This window comes from Rana temporaria, chromosome 4 (assembly GCF_905171775.1).
Source record: "Rana temporaria chromosome 4, aRanTem1.1, whole genome shotgun sequence".
Classification (NCBI taxonomy): Eukaryota; Metazoa; Chordata; class Amphibia; order Anura; family Ranidae; genus Rana; species Rana temporaria.
Window position 1 is genome coordinate 228735892 of NC_053492.1, and position 16099 is coordinate 228751990.

A 16099-nucleotide genomic window follows, 5' to 3' on the forward strand; every position below is an offset into this window, starting at 1 on the left:
GTCGCCTATGGAGATTTTTAGGTACCGTAGTTTGTCGCCATTCCACAAGTGTGCGCAGAAAGACACTCACCTGTCCCACAATCCAGCCACGTGAACACCCAAGCCCTCCATTCTTTCCCCCCTGCCTGTCCACAGCACTGGCAATACTACTGTAGGCATCCGGCTGGGACAGATTAACAATCATAAATCAAACTTTGACTTTTTAATACTTGGTTGCAAATCCTTTGCAGTCAATTACAGCCTGAAGTCTGGAACGCATAGACATCACCGGACACGGGGTTTCATCCCTGGTGATGCTCTGCCAGGCCTCTACTGCAACTGTCTTCAGTCCCTGCTTGTTCTTGGGGCATTTTCCCTTCAGTTTTGTCTTCAGCAAGTGAAATGCATTTTCAATCGGATTCAGGTCAGGTGATTGACTTGGCCATTGCATAACATTCCACTTCTTTCCCTTAAAAAACTCTTTGGTTGCTTTCGCAGGCTTCGGGTCATTGTCCATCTGCACTGTGAAGCGCCGTCCAATAAATTCTGAAGCATTTGGCTGAATATGAGCAGATAATATTGCCCGAAACACTTCAGAATTCATCCTGCTGCTTTTGTCAGCTGTCACATCATCAATAAATACAAGATAACCAGTTCCTTTGGCAGCCATACATGCCCACGCCATGATACTACCACCACCATGCTTCACTGATGAGGTGGTATACTTTGGATCATGAGCAGTTCCTTTCCTTCTCCATAGTACCAAATTTTGGCGCCATTCCATGAGTGTGTACAATTTTGAAGTGTGACATGTTGGGTATCTATTTACTCTGCGTAACTTCATCATTCACATTGTGCAAAAAAATTGGACTAACTTTACTGTTTTTTTTTTAAAAGCATGAAACTGTTTTATCTGTGTGACTTCAAAGTAGTCCCTGCACTACTTTGGTCTGACTTTGATGTGACTTGAGGTCCACAGACCTCATGGTTACACAGGCATTTCTTCAAGACGCGTAAAAGTTGTGGAAAGTCGCACGACTTTCAAGTCATACAAGTGTGAAAGGGGCCTAATAGTTACATATGCTTTATATTAAAGTAGAATGCTGGTTGATTACACACCAATCATTCCATGTTATGAGCTGGTCCCATAGCTGTGGTATGTACAAGCTGTATGTTCTTTCAAGAACAAGTGTTTACCGATCATCAATCTTTTTATTGAAAAGTTTTGGTGCGTCCCTGAAACCGGTTCAGGTCAGATTTCAGTCTGAATTTTTGGCTGAATTCGGACCAGAAGAATCCCAGCCTAAGCCCAGGTTCAGACTGGGTACGATTTCCTTCGATTTGAGATGCGATTTCACATGTGAAATCGCATCTCAAATCGGCGGCATTTGCTGGCAATTGTCGGCAATGACACTGTCCTAATCGGTGCTCCGCCGCATCTGCGGCGCTGCACCGATTTCAAATGTCTCTTAAATCGCGGCCGAAATCGGGACTGCCAGCGGGAGTGAGCCCGTGCGAGTTCAGCTGAACTCGCACGGCTTCACTCCCGCAGCCCAGTGTGAACCAGGGCTAAATCACATCTTTCAGAAAATGATGGAACCACAAAGATTGTAATTGTTGAATGATTTATTGCATTTCATATAGCTTGATTTGTACATACATTGTGAAAATCAGTGTCTAGATAAGAAGATTGATGTTTATGATGCATTGGTTTATTCCGATATAAACAGCATTATAGTGCCCCAAGCCTAGATAGCAGCTACTTTTTACAATAAAAATAACAAATTATTATCAAATACCCAGCAATGTAAATAGTAAACCTGATTCTATTTTTTTTTTCTTTCACAAAAAGATTGGACCCTAATAGAAGGTTGGTTGAAATGGTATAGAAGAACTCTGATTAAAATCTTGTAGTTGTAAGTACCTTTTCCAGTTCAGAGATGACAATATAAAAATACAAATTAGCTTCTGTCCCTAGATGCAGACAGCACATTGAATGGTCGATTTTGTTTACCTAAATAAATGTTTGGTTCTGTGTACTCCAAGTGCAGATCACAAAGTTAAAAAAAGGACATAGGTCTAGTTTATTCAATTGTAATAAAAAATGCCCCACCCAATAATCACATCCTTGAGCTGGTACATATAGAGGTGGCCATTCCTTATAGTGGTTCTAAAGCCTAAATGTTATATTACCTTAATGGATGCTATCCATTAAGGCAAAAACCTTCTGAGTAAAAGGATCCCCCCCATTGACGATGGTCGGGATCCACACAGATGCCTGGACCGGGAGCTGGTTTAGCCTCTTAGCGATCCGCTGGGAGACCAAACCAGCTACTCTAACGTTGAGCAAAAATACTTCAAACAGAATTGTGTATTGTTAATAGGGGTGTCATTAACAATACATTGTTAATAACGCCCCCATTCGCATATCGCACTGTAAACTGACAGTTCGGACATGAATTGGATTGCATGGGTGTGAACACCTATGCATCCGTTTCTGGTGCGAACCAAAAAAAGGGTCCTGTGCAAGTTTGTACCGAATGCGATGCAAATTCAGCCATACAATGTGTATAGCTGAAATTGCATTGCACGAACATTGCATGTGATTTGCACTGCAGTGCGGTGCAAATCACATGCAAACTCGCAAAGTGCATTGATGTGAACCAGCACGAAGAGACGGAAAAATGTGGAAACAACATTTACAGGTAATAACACCAGAGAATTTTAATCCAGGAAATATCTACTCGCTTTATGGAAAAACAAAGGATATTTTTTCCCTGTTGAAGCAAACTGGATCAAGATTTGAGTGTTTTTGCCTTCCTTTGGATCAACTCTGGGTATAGTTGTTTTTGTATATGGAGGTTTTTAGTAAGTTTGTTAATTTTTTTTTTTTTCTATTGGTTGAACTAATTGCATATGTGGCACTTTTTAAACCTGACTAACTATGTAACCTCTAAATGTGAGTAAGATCACTCTGCAACATCCAGGTTTTATTGTTTTAAAGGCTAAGTTCACCTTTTGAAAAAACAATAACATGAATGCACATTTTTTTGCTAGTAAAAAAAATGTGCATTCATTTATATTTTCGGAGCCTGCAGAGCATTGCATCCACGATCAGTAGATCACGTGTGCAATCTCAGGCTCTTCATTCACAGGAAACTGTAAAAGAATGAGGCCGCCCTGTTTTTAAAGTGTGTCAATTGGTGGAGGAAGAAGATCCCCGCCTGCTGTCACAGGGAGGGGTGCAGATGCTAGAACATATTGCATGTTTCACGCTAAAAATGGATAACATTTTCCAAAGGTAAACTTATACTGTAAGGGCCAGCTCTTCTGCATCCTAGGCCAGCTCCCTGCCCAAGAAATACAGGTGATGCAGGAAGTAAAGAGGTTGTCTGATTATGCAGTGTTTAAAATATATGTAATTCAGAATCTCAAAATTTTTGGCAGGTAAAACAGTAAAAAAATATATATTTCAACTGTGAAGTTAAATGTTTTGAAAGTTTTGACTTATTTGGCCAAAATTGACCTTGCAAAAACCTTCAGCTTTTCACTTTGAGGTAGAAGTATCGTCCTTAATTGTTTCATGCAGTTGGGACACAATGGATTGGCAGTGGGACCCTCAAGATCTAAAGCTTGGTCACTGTTTAGAGCCAAGGTCCGGTTCTACAAGTTAAACAATGGATAGCCGTGTTTTGTTTCATTAACTATTAGATCATAAAGCAAATTGCAATCAACACTGTCCTGGTTAAAGAGATTATGGGATGGTATAAAAAAATTTGGTAGACACGAATCTGCAAGACAAGACAGAAAAAACTGTATATATCTGTTAAAGCACATATCTAGGTCTTCTAGTTTCCATTCTTCATCTCCAGGATGTTTTGCACATAGGTGAAGCAAGGCAGTCTTTGCATAATACGAACAGAACTTGTCCAGCTTTTTTCCATGTCTTCCATCATTTTTAAGAAGTTCCAGTAAATGCTTCAGCAGTTTAAGGCATTTTTTCCTGTCAGAGTATAATGAATAAAGCATTAGGGAAAATGAGTTGATTATTGTTATAAGGGAAGTTTCTGGTATTTTATATGTCTTGGATACTCCCCTCCTTGTGGTAACTTCAAACTCTGTGTCTACTTAGAAGTTTTAGGTGTTCCGTCCCACTTTGTGTGTCACAGCACCACCTGTTGCATTCTCCATTATATAAGCTTTATAAACAATCAAATAGGGAGAATAGGACACCATTGTAATGAAATCAGCAGGTGTACAAACCCAGAAATGCAGACATTAACCGGGTCCCTAAAAGAGTGCCGGATGGGTTAATTCTATAGCATCTAACAGGAACTGAAATAAGAGCTTTGGGTGGACTGTCCCTTTAAAACAGAACCCTTTTCAGTCTGGCATGGAGATCTTCACAAACTCAATCCAGCTATTTGAGCTATTGGTTCTTCCTGGTTACTCTCTCTGTTTGTAAAGAGAACTCACAGGGGTGTTGGGATGCCAATACTAAATTATTATGAACTCCTAAGGGAAGAAAGAAGTTCAGGTCACTAAATAGTCCTGGTGTACTGTAATATCAGAGGCATGTGGAGCTTGGTTGGGTGGCATTCCTTCCTAATGTGGTGAAACCTATTGAATATGGAGCAAAGAAAATACCGGTACACCTTATACTGTACCTAAAATTGCAGTGTTTTAAAGAATTGCTGAGGAACAAAGTAAATGTGCTGTCAAAGTTATGAACATGAAATGCTTTGAATTCTTCTTGTGTACATACCACCCAAACTGAGATAAAGATTACTGACTCTCCCGAGCTGTGGAACTGCGTAATTAAAATAAGAGCAATGGGTAATGTCATACTGTGCCAAATTTTAGTGGTGGAACTTAAGCCATTTTTGATAAGAGCTATAGGGGTTGATTTACTAAAGCCAAATCCACTCTGCACTGCAAGTACACTTGGAAGTGCAGTCGCTGTAGATCTGAGGGGAAGATCTGAAATTAGGGAAAGCTCTGCTGATTTTATCAGCCAATCATGTGCAAGCTAAAATGCTGTTTTTTATTTTCCTTGTATGTGCACCTCAGATCTACAGCGACTGCACCTCCAAATGCACTTGTAGTGCAAAGTGGATTTGCCTTTCGTAATTAACCCCCATAGTATTTTAAAGTAGGTCTTCAGCTGTAATGTCTTTGATGCTTCTCATTTATCCAGGTCACGGTAAACTTGGTAGTGGTTAGTTACATTCAACTAGACTTGTTCTGTAATACTAGACATTCCACCACTCATTCAAAGTAGCTTTCTCAGTTTTAAAGTAGAACTAAAGGCAACACAGAAAAAGGGGGGGGGGTATAACTTCCGTAAGGTTTATTTTGTCCACACCAGGGAACTGAACGATACAGAGAGCTGGATGAATTTACGCTTAATCGATTATCAAGTGTGTGTCTCTTGGGGAAGCTCGACTTCTGGTGCCCCCTGTGATGGTTTACATAGGCTACTGCTGTGGAATTGTCCGACTGCACCCTGACTAGGTGGTGACCTTGCAGAAGGGGGGGGGTCCAATGTTGTAAAGTTAATTTGATGGCTCTCTGTTCCGGAACGTTGATGGGAAGTCTTGGCACCTCTGAGGACCTCAGTAAGTTGTAGACTCCATCCCCCTTCCCTAGCCTGTGAAGCTGGAATACATTGTCACCACCATCCAGGTTAATTACTTTCCAGACTTCAGGTCAGAGGTAGAGATCACCATGCCAGGAAGTTTTCTCTGGCTGAATAGATGCATAGGGCGATCCAGAGAGTGGGTCAGTTTGTTCCATCACGTGCGGATAATGAGCTAAAGTGACCTGGAGTGAAACTGGGCAAAGGAAACAGCCTCAAAGGAGGCTACTGTTGACCCTAGAACCCTCATACAGAAGCAAACTGAGGGGGTGCCTTATGGATCTAAAGGGTGCACATGTGGGCCCTTAAAGAAAAAAAATTTCTGGAGGAAGGAAAATGGCTTTGGACCAGTGGCGGCCTGCCCATAGGGGGCACTCGGGCACCGCCCCCCCAAGCTGTGAAAAGAAAAAAAATGTCACTTTAAGAGTGACCAGGCGCCGGACATGCGGCGGTCTATGGGAAGCTTCCCAGCCTGCATGAGCTGATTGCAGGCTGGGAAGCTGATTTAAGAACAAAAAAATACAGCGCACAAGGGTTTAGTGAATGTCACTTTATAGTCTAAAATATAATGTAGAAAAACATATATGCATGAATAATTGAAATAGCCGCAAATAGCACACAGCACACTTGTTGAGTCACACAGAGAGAGAGAAGGAGGTGTCCGGACACCGTCCATCAAGCATCAGGTGACTCCAGGAGCCAATCGGTGTGAGCAAAAAACGAGCAGTAGGAGTACTGGCGCTAGCGTCACTAAAAGGATTACCCGGGTGTCAGCACAACGCATCAGCTACAGTGTACTACTGCAAACATATGGGGGCATCAAAGATAATTGTGGTGAGCCGTGACTGACATGTTTCGCGTGCCAGGACGCTTTATCAAAGGACTTTGATAAAGCGGCCGCGTCACTGAACCGGCTTGGTGGTTCCCTTCCAGGACTTCCCCCGCCGCTTGAGATCCTTGTCGCGAGGAAGCATTCCTTTTCCATCAGCCCCTGAGCCAGTGTGGTCAAAACGGCAGTATCCTCCCTGCATGGAAACAGCGCCAACATCTGCTCCCAGCGTGGTTGTCATCTTTCCACTGACGGATTCCATCCCCCCCGCATAGAGACGTACAAGTGGCTGCTGTTGTTGAGGTATCGTATCACCTCTGCATACTAGCGTATGCACACCATTTGGATCACATTTTTAACATCTCCCCCGAAGCGTATGTGTTTTCACTCTACCATCTCCACATGAACTTCTGCTTATGTATTGTGGACTATTTTTATTAGATTTTAAATGTTCTATTTTGCTGTGTGCTATTTGCGGCTATTTCAATTATGTATGCATATATGTTTTTCTACATTATATTTTAGACTATAAAGTGACATTCACTAAACCCTTGTGCGCTGTATTTTTTTGTTCTTTTGCTTTTTGCCCATGTCTCCTTAGTGGTTGACAGCCGCACGGGTGTGTTTTTTTGTGAAACTTTTTAATCACACAGAACACTGTGGATTACCGTTTTTATGGTGTAGCGCTTCCAGTGGGAGTTTCTTTGTATGGGAAGCTGATTTGCCTGTGTTTAGGGCATGTGCAGGGCGCAAGCTGTGCACCCGCACACACTCCCACTTCCTTTGATTTGCTAGCATGCCCACTAGCTGTCATGGGATTGGCGCGGCGGGACCGGAGCAGAGGTCAGTGGCAGTACATGACTTCCGGTCTCATCACATCTCTCTGTAGCGCGTGTGGGGGCGTCATAGAGGAGCGGCGCCAACCATTGAAGGTAAGTGTTCCCGGCTCCATCCCCCGCACCAACACCAGCACTGCAGCACCCCCACTGCCGCTAGTACTGCCAGCCAGCCGGCTCCGCCACCACCAGCATATATACACAGCATACCTGTGTTTGTGTTGGAATCCAGCAGCGATCCCCCCCCGCAGTTCACTTCGAGTCCTGCCGCCACAGCACTCACCTCCGGAGCAGCAGTGTGCACTGCTTCAAGTTCCCCCCTCCACCTCAATGTGCCGATTCCATTGCTGCAGGAAGCCGTGGGCTCTCATCTATGTGAGTCAGCCACAGCATCGGCTTTAACCCCTACCAGGCATATTTTTGGAGATGGTGGACAAGTGCCGGAACAAGAAGGCAACGTGGAGGGGGGGGGCAATATGTACACAGAGGATGCAATACATGAAGGAATTTGTAAAAGGAAGGGGGTAAATGTGGGCAAGAGGCGGTATTGTGTACAGGGACGGTGTACTACATACAGAGAGGGGGGGTAATATGTACAGGGAGGGGTTATTATGCACAGGAGGGTGTAATATGTACACGGAGGGGGGGTAATATGTACAGGGGGGGTCGGGGTAATATGTACAGGGGGGGTTAATATGCACAGGAGGGTGTAATATGTACATAGAGGGGGGGTTAATATGTACAGGGGGGTTAATATGTACAGGGGGGGTTAATATGCACAGGAGGGTGTAATATGTACATGGAGGGGGGGGTAATATGTACAGGGGGGGACAGGGTAATATGTACAGCGGGGGATGGGAAAATATGTACAGGAGGGGGTAATATGTACAGGGGGGATGGGGAAATATGTATAGGTGGGTGTAATATGTACAGGAGAGGGTAATATGTATAGGTGGGTGTACTATGTACAAGGAGGGGGAAAATATGTATAGGAGGGGTTAATATGTACAGGGAAGAGGGGGGGTATGTACAGGAGGATGTAATATGTACAGGGAGGGGGGTTAATATGTACAGGAGGGGTTAATATGCACAGGAGGGGTTAATATGTGCAGGAGGGGGTAATATGTACAGGGGGGGTATTATGTACAGGGAGGAGAGTAATATGTACAGGTGGGTGTAATATGTACAGGGATGAGGGTAATATGTACAGGTGGGTGTAATTTGTACAGGGAGGGGGGGTAACATTTGCAGGGGGGGGTAATATGTACAGGGAGGAGGGTAATATGTACTGTGCTGTGATGCTGGGGCTGTATACTCTGTGCTGTGACGCTGGGGCTGTGTACTCTGTGCTGTGACGCTGGGGCTGTGTACTCTGTGCTGTGACGCTGGGGCTGTGTACTCTGTGCTGTGACGCTGGGGCTGTGTACTCTGTGCTGTGACGCTGGGGCTGTGTACTCTGTGCTGTGACGCTGGGGCTGTGTACTCTGTGCTGTGACGCTGGGGCTGTGTACTCTGTGCTGTGACGCTGGGGCTGTGTACTCTGTGCTGTGACGCTGGGGCTGTGTACTCTGTGCTGTGACGCTGGGGCTGTGTACTCTGTGCTGTGACGCTGGGGCTGTGTACTCTGTGCTGTGACGCTGGGGATGTGTACTCTGTGCTGTGACGCTGGGGCTGTGTACTCTGTGCTGCGACGCTGGGGCTGTATACTCTGTGCTGCGACGCTGGGGCTGTATACTCTGTGCTGCGATGCTGGGGCTGTATACTCTGTGCTGTGATGGTGGGGCTGTATACTCTGTGCTGCGATGCTGGGGCTGAATACTCCTGACACTATGGGTGGAAGCAAGTGGAATACAGGTGACGGAGTGAGTTTTCTATAAGGGGTGGGGCTTATGGGAAGTGGGAGGGGTCAAAAAGGAAGGGCAGGGTCTGGCACCCCTCATCCTAAAACTTCACCAGCCGCCACTGCTTTGGACTGTGCAAGATTTGACCCAGGTACTCCAGATCATGTGAGGCCTGGAGGGCGGACTTTGGAAAGATGATTAAAGAAGATTTGAAGGAATCCTTTCAAAGTTAGCAGATAATGTGGCTGAGGCGTCCTTCAGCAGAAGATTGTCCAAGTATCCTGTGACTTTAATGCCCTTGGTCCACAGCAGAGCAAGAAGTGGGGCAAGCAACTTGTGAATACTTGAGGTGCAGAGGAGAGCCTAAATAGTGGTGTTACAAATTGGAAGTGTTGGTCTCCTATAGCGAAAAGTGGAAAGCCTTGATCTGAGGCGAAAGATTGGGATGTATAGATACTGTAAGCATTTGTTTTTTTGTCGATTGATATTAGAAATCCCCCTTGTCTAAGAAAAGCAATGACAGATCTTGCTGATTCCATATGGAATTTTAGTACAAAAACAAAAATGTGTAGAGATTGTAGGTCCAATATGGAGCATACATCCATTGTTTGTTTTTTGGGAACTGTGACTCGGTTTACAAAAAATAAATAAAAATAAAAACATTGGCACCTTTCCCCTGAGAAACTGGTACAACCACTCCTTGTGACTGAAGTTGGCACAAGGTGCCCAGTAAATCTGCAGATTTGAGAGCAGGAAGAGAGGAGGGGGAAGTGATAGAAATTCTCTTTTGTACTCCCTGAACTGGCAGATTGGGCCCAAAGGAATGGGACAAATGCCAATAGATGTCCCCCCCCACTCTGAGAAGTGTGGGCACCCCCTCATTTTGAGGGGGACCTTTGGGCAGGCTCAGTGCTAAGGTTTTGTTTTGAAGTTGATGCCTGAGCAGAACGAAAAGACCCATTTCACTGAGTATAGAGATAGTAGATGGGATTTTTCTTGTAAAATGTGTACACCTTTCCCTCAATGACTTCCTAGATTAATTTATTAAAGCATGTCAACAGGCATGCATGTAAGGTGCCTCTTACAAGAATATGCCCTGCACATATTCTAGAGACTTGGTGAAGTACATAGATGCCTGCTCTCGTGTGGCCTGCAAGCTGTTGAGCACCAGTTTGGCAGTAGGGTGCCAGGAGCTGGAATGCTCTGTGTTCCAGCACTCAACACTAAAAGGAAGACTATACAGCGGGTGGTTATCTCCACCCACAGTACAATTAAAATAATAGGCCTGGTAGAGAGAGAGAGAGAGAGAGTGCGCAGTGTGGGAGCCCTATGATCTGGTAAGTGATCACCAATGGGGTAGGGGAGGGGCATTTATTCTCACTGCCATGACCATCAATGTGGTCCCCCCCCCCACTTGTCAGTAGCAGTGAAAGTTAAAGCGGGAGTTCACCCATTTGTAAAAAAAAATGTTTTCTCCCCTTAGCTTCCTGCTCGTTCGGTCTAGGGGAATCGGCTATTTGTATTAAAATATGAGCAGTACTTACCCGTTTTCGAGCTGCATCTTCTTCCGTCGCTTCCGGGTATGGGTCTTCGGGAGCGGGCGTTCCTTCTTGATTGACAGCCTTCCGAGAGGCTTCCGACGGTCGCATCCATCGCGTCACTCGTAGCCGAAAGAAGCCGAACGTCGGTGCGGCTCTATACTGCGCCTGCGCACCGACGTTCGGCTTCTTTCGGAAAATCGTGACGCGATGGATGCGACCGTCGGAAGCCTCTCGGAAGCCTGTCAATCAAGAAGGAACGCCCATTCCCGAAGCCCATACCCGGAAGCGACGGAGAGGATGCATCTCGTAAACGGGTAAGTACTGCACATATTTTAAAATAAATAGCCGATTCCCCTAGTAAAAACGAGCATGAAGCTAAGGGGGAAAAGTGCCCTCTAAGGGTGAACCCCCGCTTTAACCCCTCCTTCCCAACCTACCTTGCATAGGTGGTCATGGCAGTGGTTGAAAAAGTGAAGGGTTTTTATTTTTATCTTTATGTATTCTCTGCAGTGCCCCCAGCCCCTTTCCCTAAAACTTAAATCTTACCTCAGTCCTGTATTGATTCAGGGCCGTGCCCAGCCTCCATATTTTTTTCTCCCCTCTCCTTGGTCCCATAAGCTTGGTTGGGCAGAGCACAGTGGGAGCCCACTAGCTCCTGTTGCTGTCAGTCAAATCATGAGTGAGCAAGAAGGGAGGGGGGTTGAGCTACGATTTTCAAGTTGCCCACCACTGCTCTAAAGCATCAACATAAAACAATAAGGCTGAGGGCATCAGCTACAATTGTTCTAAGAGAAGGGGTTCAACAAATATAGGTTACACTAGTATTCTGCCAATCCAACAAGCTTTTTCCACCTACACACTAATGGAAAAAACTTGGAAGGCGGCTAAGCAGTTCCAACAGTTTTCAGGCTTTAATATATACAGCCTCATATGGTGCAACAACTCCTATCCTGAATTGGCAAAACTTCAGCACAGGTGTAGGTGGCAGGAGTTTGGTGTGACCCACTTGCTTCATATTTTTTGTGAACAGCTCTTTAACGCCTTCCACACTACTTTTACTACTTAGGCTGGATTCACACCCACACCTGCATTTTTAGTGCTTTTTTCAAATTTGCACTACAGAACATGTTCCATAGAAAACCATGTTAAATAGACTGTAGTGCAAATCTGCAAAATGCACTAAAAATGCATAGGTATGAATCCAGCCTTACATTTACAACATGCTGTAAAGGCGCAAGGTGGTAACACTATTTGGTGGCAGTCTCCTACTCAGTCATACAGTCTCCTACTCCTGTATTTACTATAATGCAGAATACTGTTAATGTGAAGGGATTTAGCTCTAGATACAGTTATACTATGCTATTGATAACCTTTCTAAAAGATTACCCCCTTAGAGTGGTGAGCCAATGGGAGACAGATATTGTGCCTTTTTTAGGAGGATCAATGACAAGCTCTCCAAGCAGTCCTACCCTGCTCACTTATTGTTACCCAGGCACTTACACAATTATACAAGAGGCGTTAAGTCAAACCAGGACTTTTAATTTTACAGGTACCAAAAGGGATGCTAGCGTGCTGGTACTACACACAGTAGTAAGTGGCAAGTGTTTCTTATTACTGAGAGGCGGCGCACATGCCAGTTTAGAGACCATTACTCAAGATGGCAGACAACAATGTTAATGTGTGCATGGAATAGCTCCACCACAGACTCGCCATCACTAAAAAAAAATTGAACAATTGCATCTGCAGGTAAAGTGATGGCAAGTGTTTTCTGGGACAAACGTGGCATTATTCATGTGGATTTTCTACCCCGTGGTGCCATCAACAGTGAATATTACTGTGGTGCTCTGAGTGATGTGCATATGCGTCTGCGGAAAAAAAGTCTGGTTTGATCACTGTAAATATTTTTATGTACCGCTTACTTGCGTTTCCATTATTGTACTTTACTTGCTCTGGAAATTAACATTTTCTTTAATAAAATTTATTTTTTGATAAAAAAAAAAAATACAGGTTCATGTTCTCCATTCATTTGTCTTGCACAGTTAGCATTAGTCTGGCAAATACACATGGCAGCATTTCCAGGCTGCAAGGGCAAATGAAGCATTTAAACAAAAAATGCCACCTGCAAGGCAATATTATAATGTGCTAGCATGCACTGCATACTAGCAGATTGTGAAATATTTACCTTAGAATGAAGTCCTCCAGTGGTACACTGTCACTGCTGACAGGGCTTCTATCTTCACCTAGTCTTCCTTCCAGGTTTACGGCCTCTGGCTGTATGAATGTTTGGGGCCGCGATGACGTGGTGCATGTGTGCTGAAAGCCTGGCCATGGCACGGAGCTCTGAAGGTATGACACAGATATGCTGTCCCTTCAGAGTGCATGCGCCGGTGATGTCACCGGCTGCAATCTGTGCATAAACAGAGCAAGATTAGGAGATTTTCACTGTACCTACAGGTAAGCCTTATTATAGGTTTACCTGTAAGTAGAAGTGCAAAATTAGACTTTACTACCACTTTAAAAGGGCTTCAAAATGTCTTATCAACAGAATCTCTAAGGCTAGGTTTATGTATTGTCTGCAGTGCCCCCACCCCCCTTCCCTAAAACTTACAACTTACCTCAGTCCTGTCCAAATTTTTTGTTCTAGAAGATGCACAGGACTCCTGTACAATTCGCTCCGACCGGTCTGGAGACGTGTGAACCGTCTCTATTGAGAGCCGGTCACAACCTCCTGACATGCGAATTAGATGTAGGGAAACACTTACTAAATGTTTTAGTAAATCAACCCGTGTGTCTAGAGTGGAGCGCATTTGTCAAAAAGTCACAGGGCTCCTAAAATGCAAGGATTGTAAAATCCTCTGCAGCATCCCTTACAATATCTGCATCCCCCTTGCTTTTCTCTATTGTATCCTCAAAAAAGGTTGGAGGTTCCAATTCTGATTCTTGAACAGAGTGGTAGTGGGGAGAGAGGAATTGTAGATTTTTTGTTCTCTGCAAACAACAGATACTAAGAGTGCCAAAAGTTTTCAGACGAGGCACAGAAATATGCTTTTAACAGATAGGTTGTGCACGACGTGCAACCGAGAGGGAGATAAAGTCAGGGGAGGGGGAAGCAGTGTCATCATAGGATGTTGTTCCAGGACAAGGAAACTACACGTTTCATCCTGAGTGTTCTGAGTTTCCTGTAAGCCTTCAAAAAAATGTGTGCTATTTGGCTCTTTTGTCTTAACTCCCTTAAGCATGTGATCCGCCATTGCTTAAGTGAGGGGATCCAATAGGACTTTGCGTGTCTGAAATGCAGAAACCGCTATAACCAAGGCACTGACCGAGTTGCTGTCGCTGTCTCTCTCTAGCAAAAGGCAGCAGGAAGCAAATGTGCTGTGTGGATTTTTGGTAAATTTGTCAGACAGAAGTGCATCAGCTGAGAGGCGTGTGGCCACTAATCGCCATAATCCTCAGACCAGAGGGGAAAAAATTTCAAATTTAAAACTGAATAGATATTACACTGAAAAATTTGCCACATTTACAACAGGTAATAACTTAAAGTGGAAGTAAACCCTTCTATTGGCCTCTGTTTAACATGCAACTGCCACGATGCTGCACATGTGATCAGTTATGAAACCAGCCATTGGATGGTTTGATAGTTAGGTTGAGAGCATCTAGCATTTCCGGCATGCCGGGAATGTTAACTGTTTTTTTAAACTATGAAATAGATGGGTTTACTTCCGCTTTAATAAAGTGACTAATTCCCTGTTCCTTTGTCTATGTATCTCAGAACCATAGAGATAGACAACAGGACTGAACATGTACACGTGTTGCACACTGTGCCAATGTGAGATTCTAACGCTGGATCTAGTACCCCAAGGTACAACCCCAAGGGGTACCAAATCGGAAACTGATAACTAGCCTAAGGGCCCTTTCACACGGGGCGGATCAGTAATGATGCGCCTCCGTGTGTCCGTAAGCTCAGCGGGGATCGCTCCGTATATTCCCACTGAGCCGTCGGGTGACAGGGTGGTCTCCGCACACTGTGCAGGGACCGCCCTGTCTTTTCTCCGCTCTCCCCTATGGGGGATCGGATTAACACGGACCGTGTGTCCGTGTTCATCCGATCCGCAGATGGAAGAAAAGATAGGACATTCTTCCATCTGCAAAATCGAATCTTTGCGGAGGCGGGTGATTATGGGTGTCAGCGGATGTTTATCCGCTGACACCCACAATCACATAGGGACCAATGTCCCTTTTTCATCCGCAAACGAATGGATGAAAAAGCGGACATACGGTCCGCACGTCTGAAAGGGGCCTAAGGCAATAAGCAGTACGATCTTGATAGAAGTGTAAGAAGTTCAAAGGAATGGTTAAAAATAAATAACTTCTCCAAAGGAGAAAATGTCCATTACATAAGGACAGTAGCAAAAAAATGGAGTTTCATGGCGTGGAAGGGTTATACACGTTTGCATTAGGCATGGTCCTAGCAAGTTTTTTTGCTACTGTCCGATCGCCTGAACGTAGTGCCTATAACCATGGTCTGTGAATACAAGTCTAGGGCTGCAACGAACTATTATTTTCATTATCGATTAGTTGGCCGATTATTGTTTCGATTAATCGGTTAATAACGCAAAAAAAAAATTTTTGGCCAATTTTTTGTTGGGCAGGATAAAAAAAACACAAATTGCCGCAAAAACGCATTACATACTTTTCTGCAGCTTCTCTATTGAAGCACTGTTAATAAAAAGTCCTCGCCCTTTCCAAATACGCAGCAGCTGAAAAAAAATCATGGATGTGAACGTGTCCCATAGGAAACCATGTAAATGCACTGTAGTGTGTTTCTGCAAAAAGCACCAAAAAACAGTGGTGTGACCCGGCCTGAGATGTTTAGTAACATAATGGGGTTAAAAAACTTAAATTAGTACAAAAAGAGCAAATAATTGCTACTGTAAGGGGTTAATTTTTTTTTACTGTTGGACAGTGAAAGTAATATTTACAGTAGCGATTTGCTCTTTTTGTACTATAAAGGGACAATTTTAGTTTTTTTTAACCCCATTATGTTACTGGCCGGTTAACCGATTATAAAAATGGTAATCGATTAATTTCATAATCGATTAGTTGTCGATTAATCGATTCGTTGTTTCGGCCCTATACAAGTCCTGTACTGCACCATTAAGATAGATACTATTCTATGATGAGGTCACAGAAATGATCCTCTTATCTAAAAGAATATATAATCAGGAATGCATAAGATAACGTTTCTTCAGACTGCTAAATGGCAGTAATGTGTCTGTGTTAAATATGTCTAACATGCTATTCTAATACCAAATTCAAGGCTTCAGGCTCGGTTCACACTGGATGCCGATGCGGCTCCCAGCAGGGGTCCCGTTTGTCCTGGTTCACCGTTTCAGGTCCGATTTCAGCCCGAATTTGGACCTGAAATAGACCGA

The 16099-nt window shown here is 44.2% G+C and overlaps 1 protein-coding gene across 1 annotated transcript in view; it reads right to left on the reverse strand.

The window, feature by feature from the left end:
• Nucleotides 1–1587: 1587 nt before the first annotated feature.
• The window catches only part of LOC120937034 (cyclic GMP-AMP synthase-like), a 62386-nt gene continuing 47874 nt past the window's right edge, over nt 1588–16099 (reverse strand). The window contains exon 5 of the mRNA XM_040349955.1: nt 1588–3982. Coding sequence (XP_040205889.1) covers nt 3643–3982 — 340 coding nt within the window. The 3' untranslated portion in view covers nt 1588–3642. The remainder of the gene's footprint in view (nt 3983–16099) is intronic.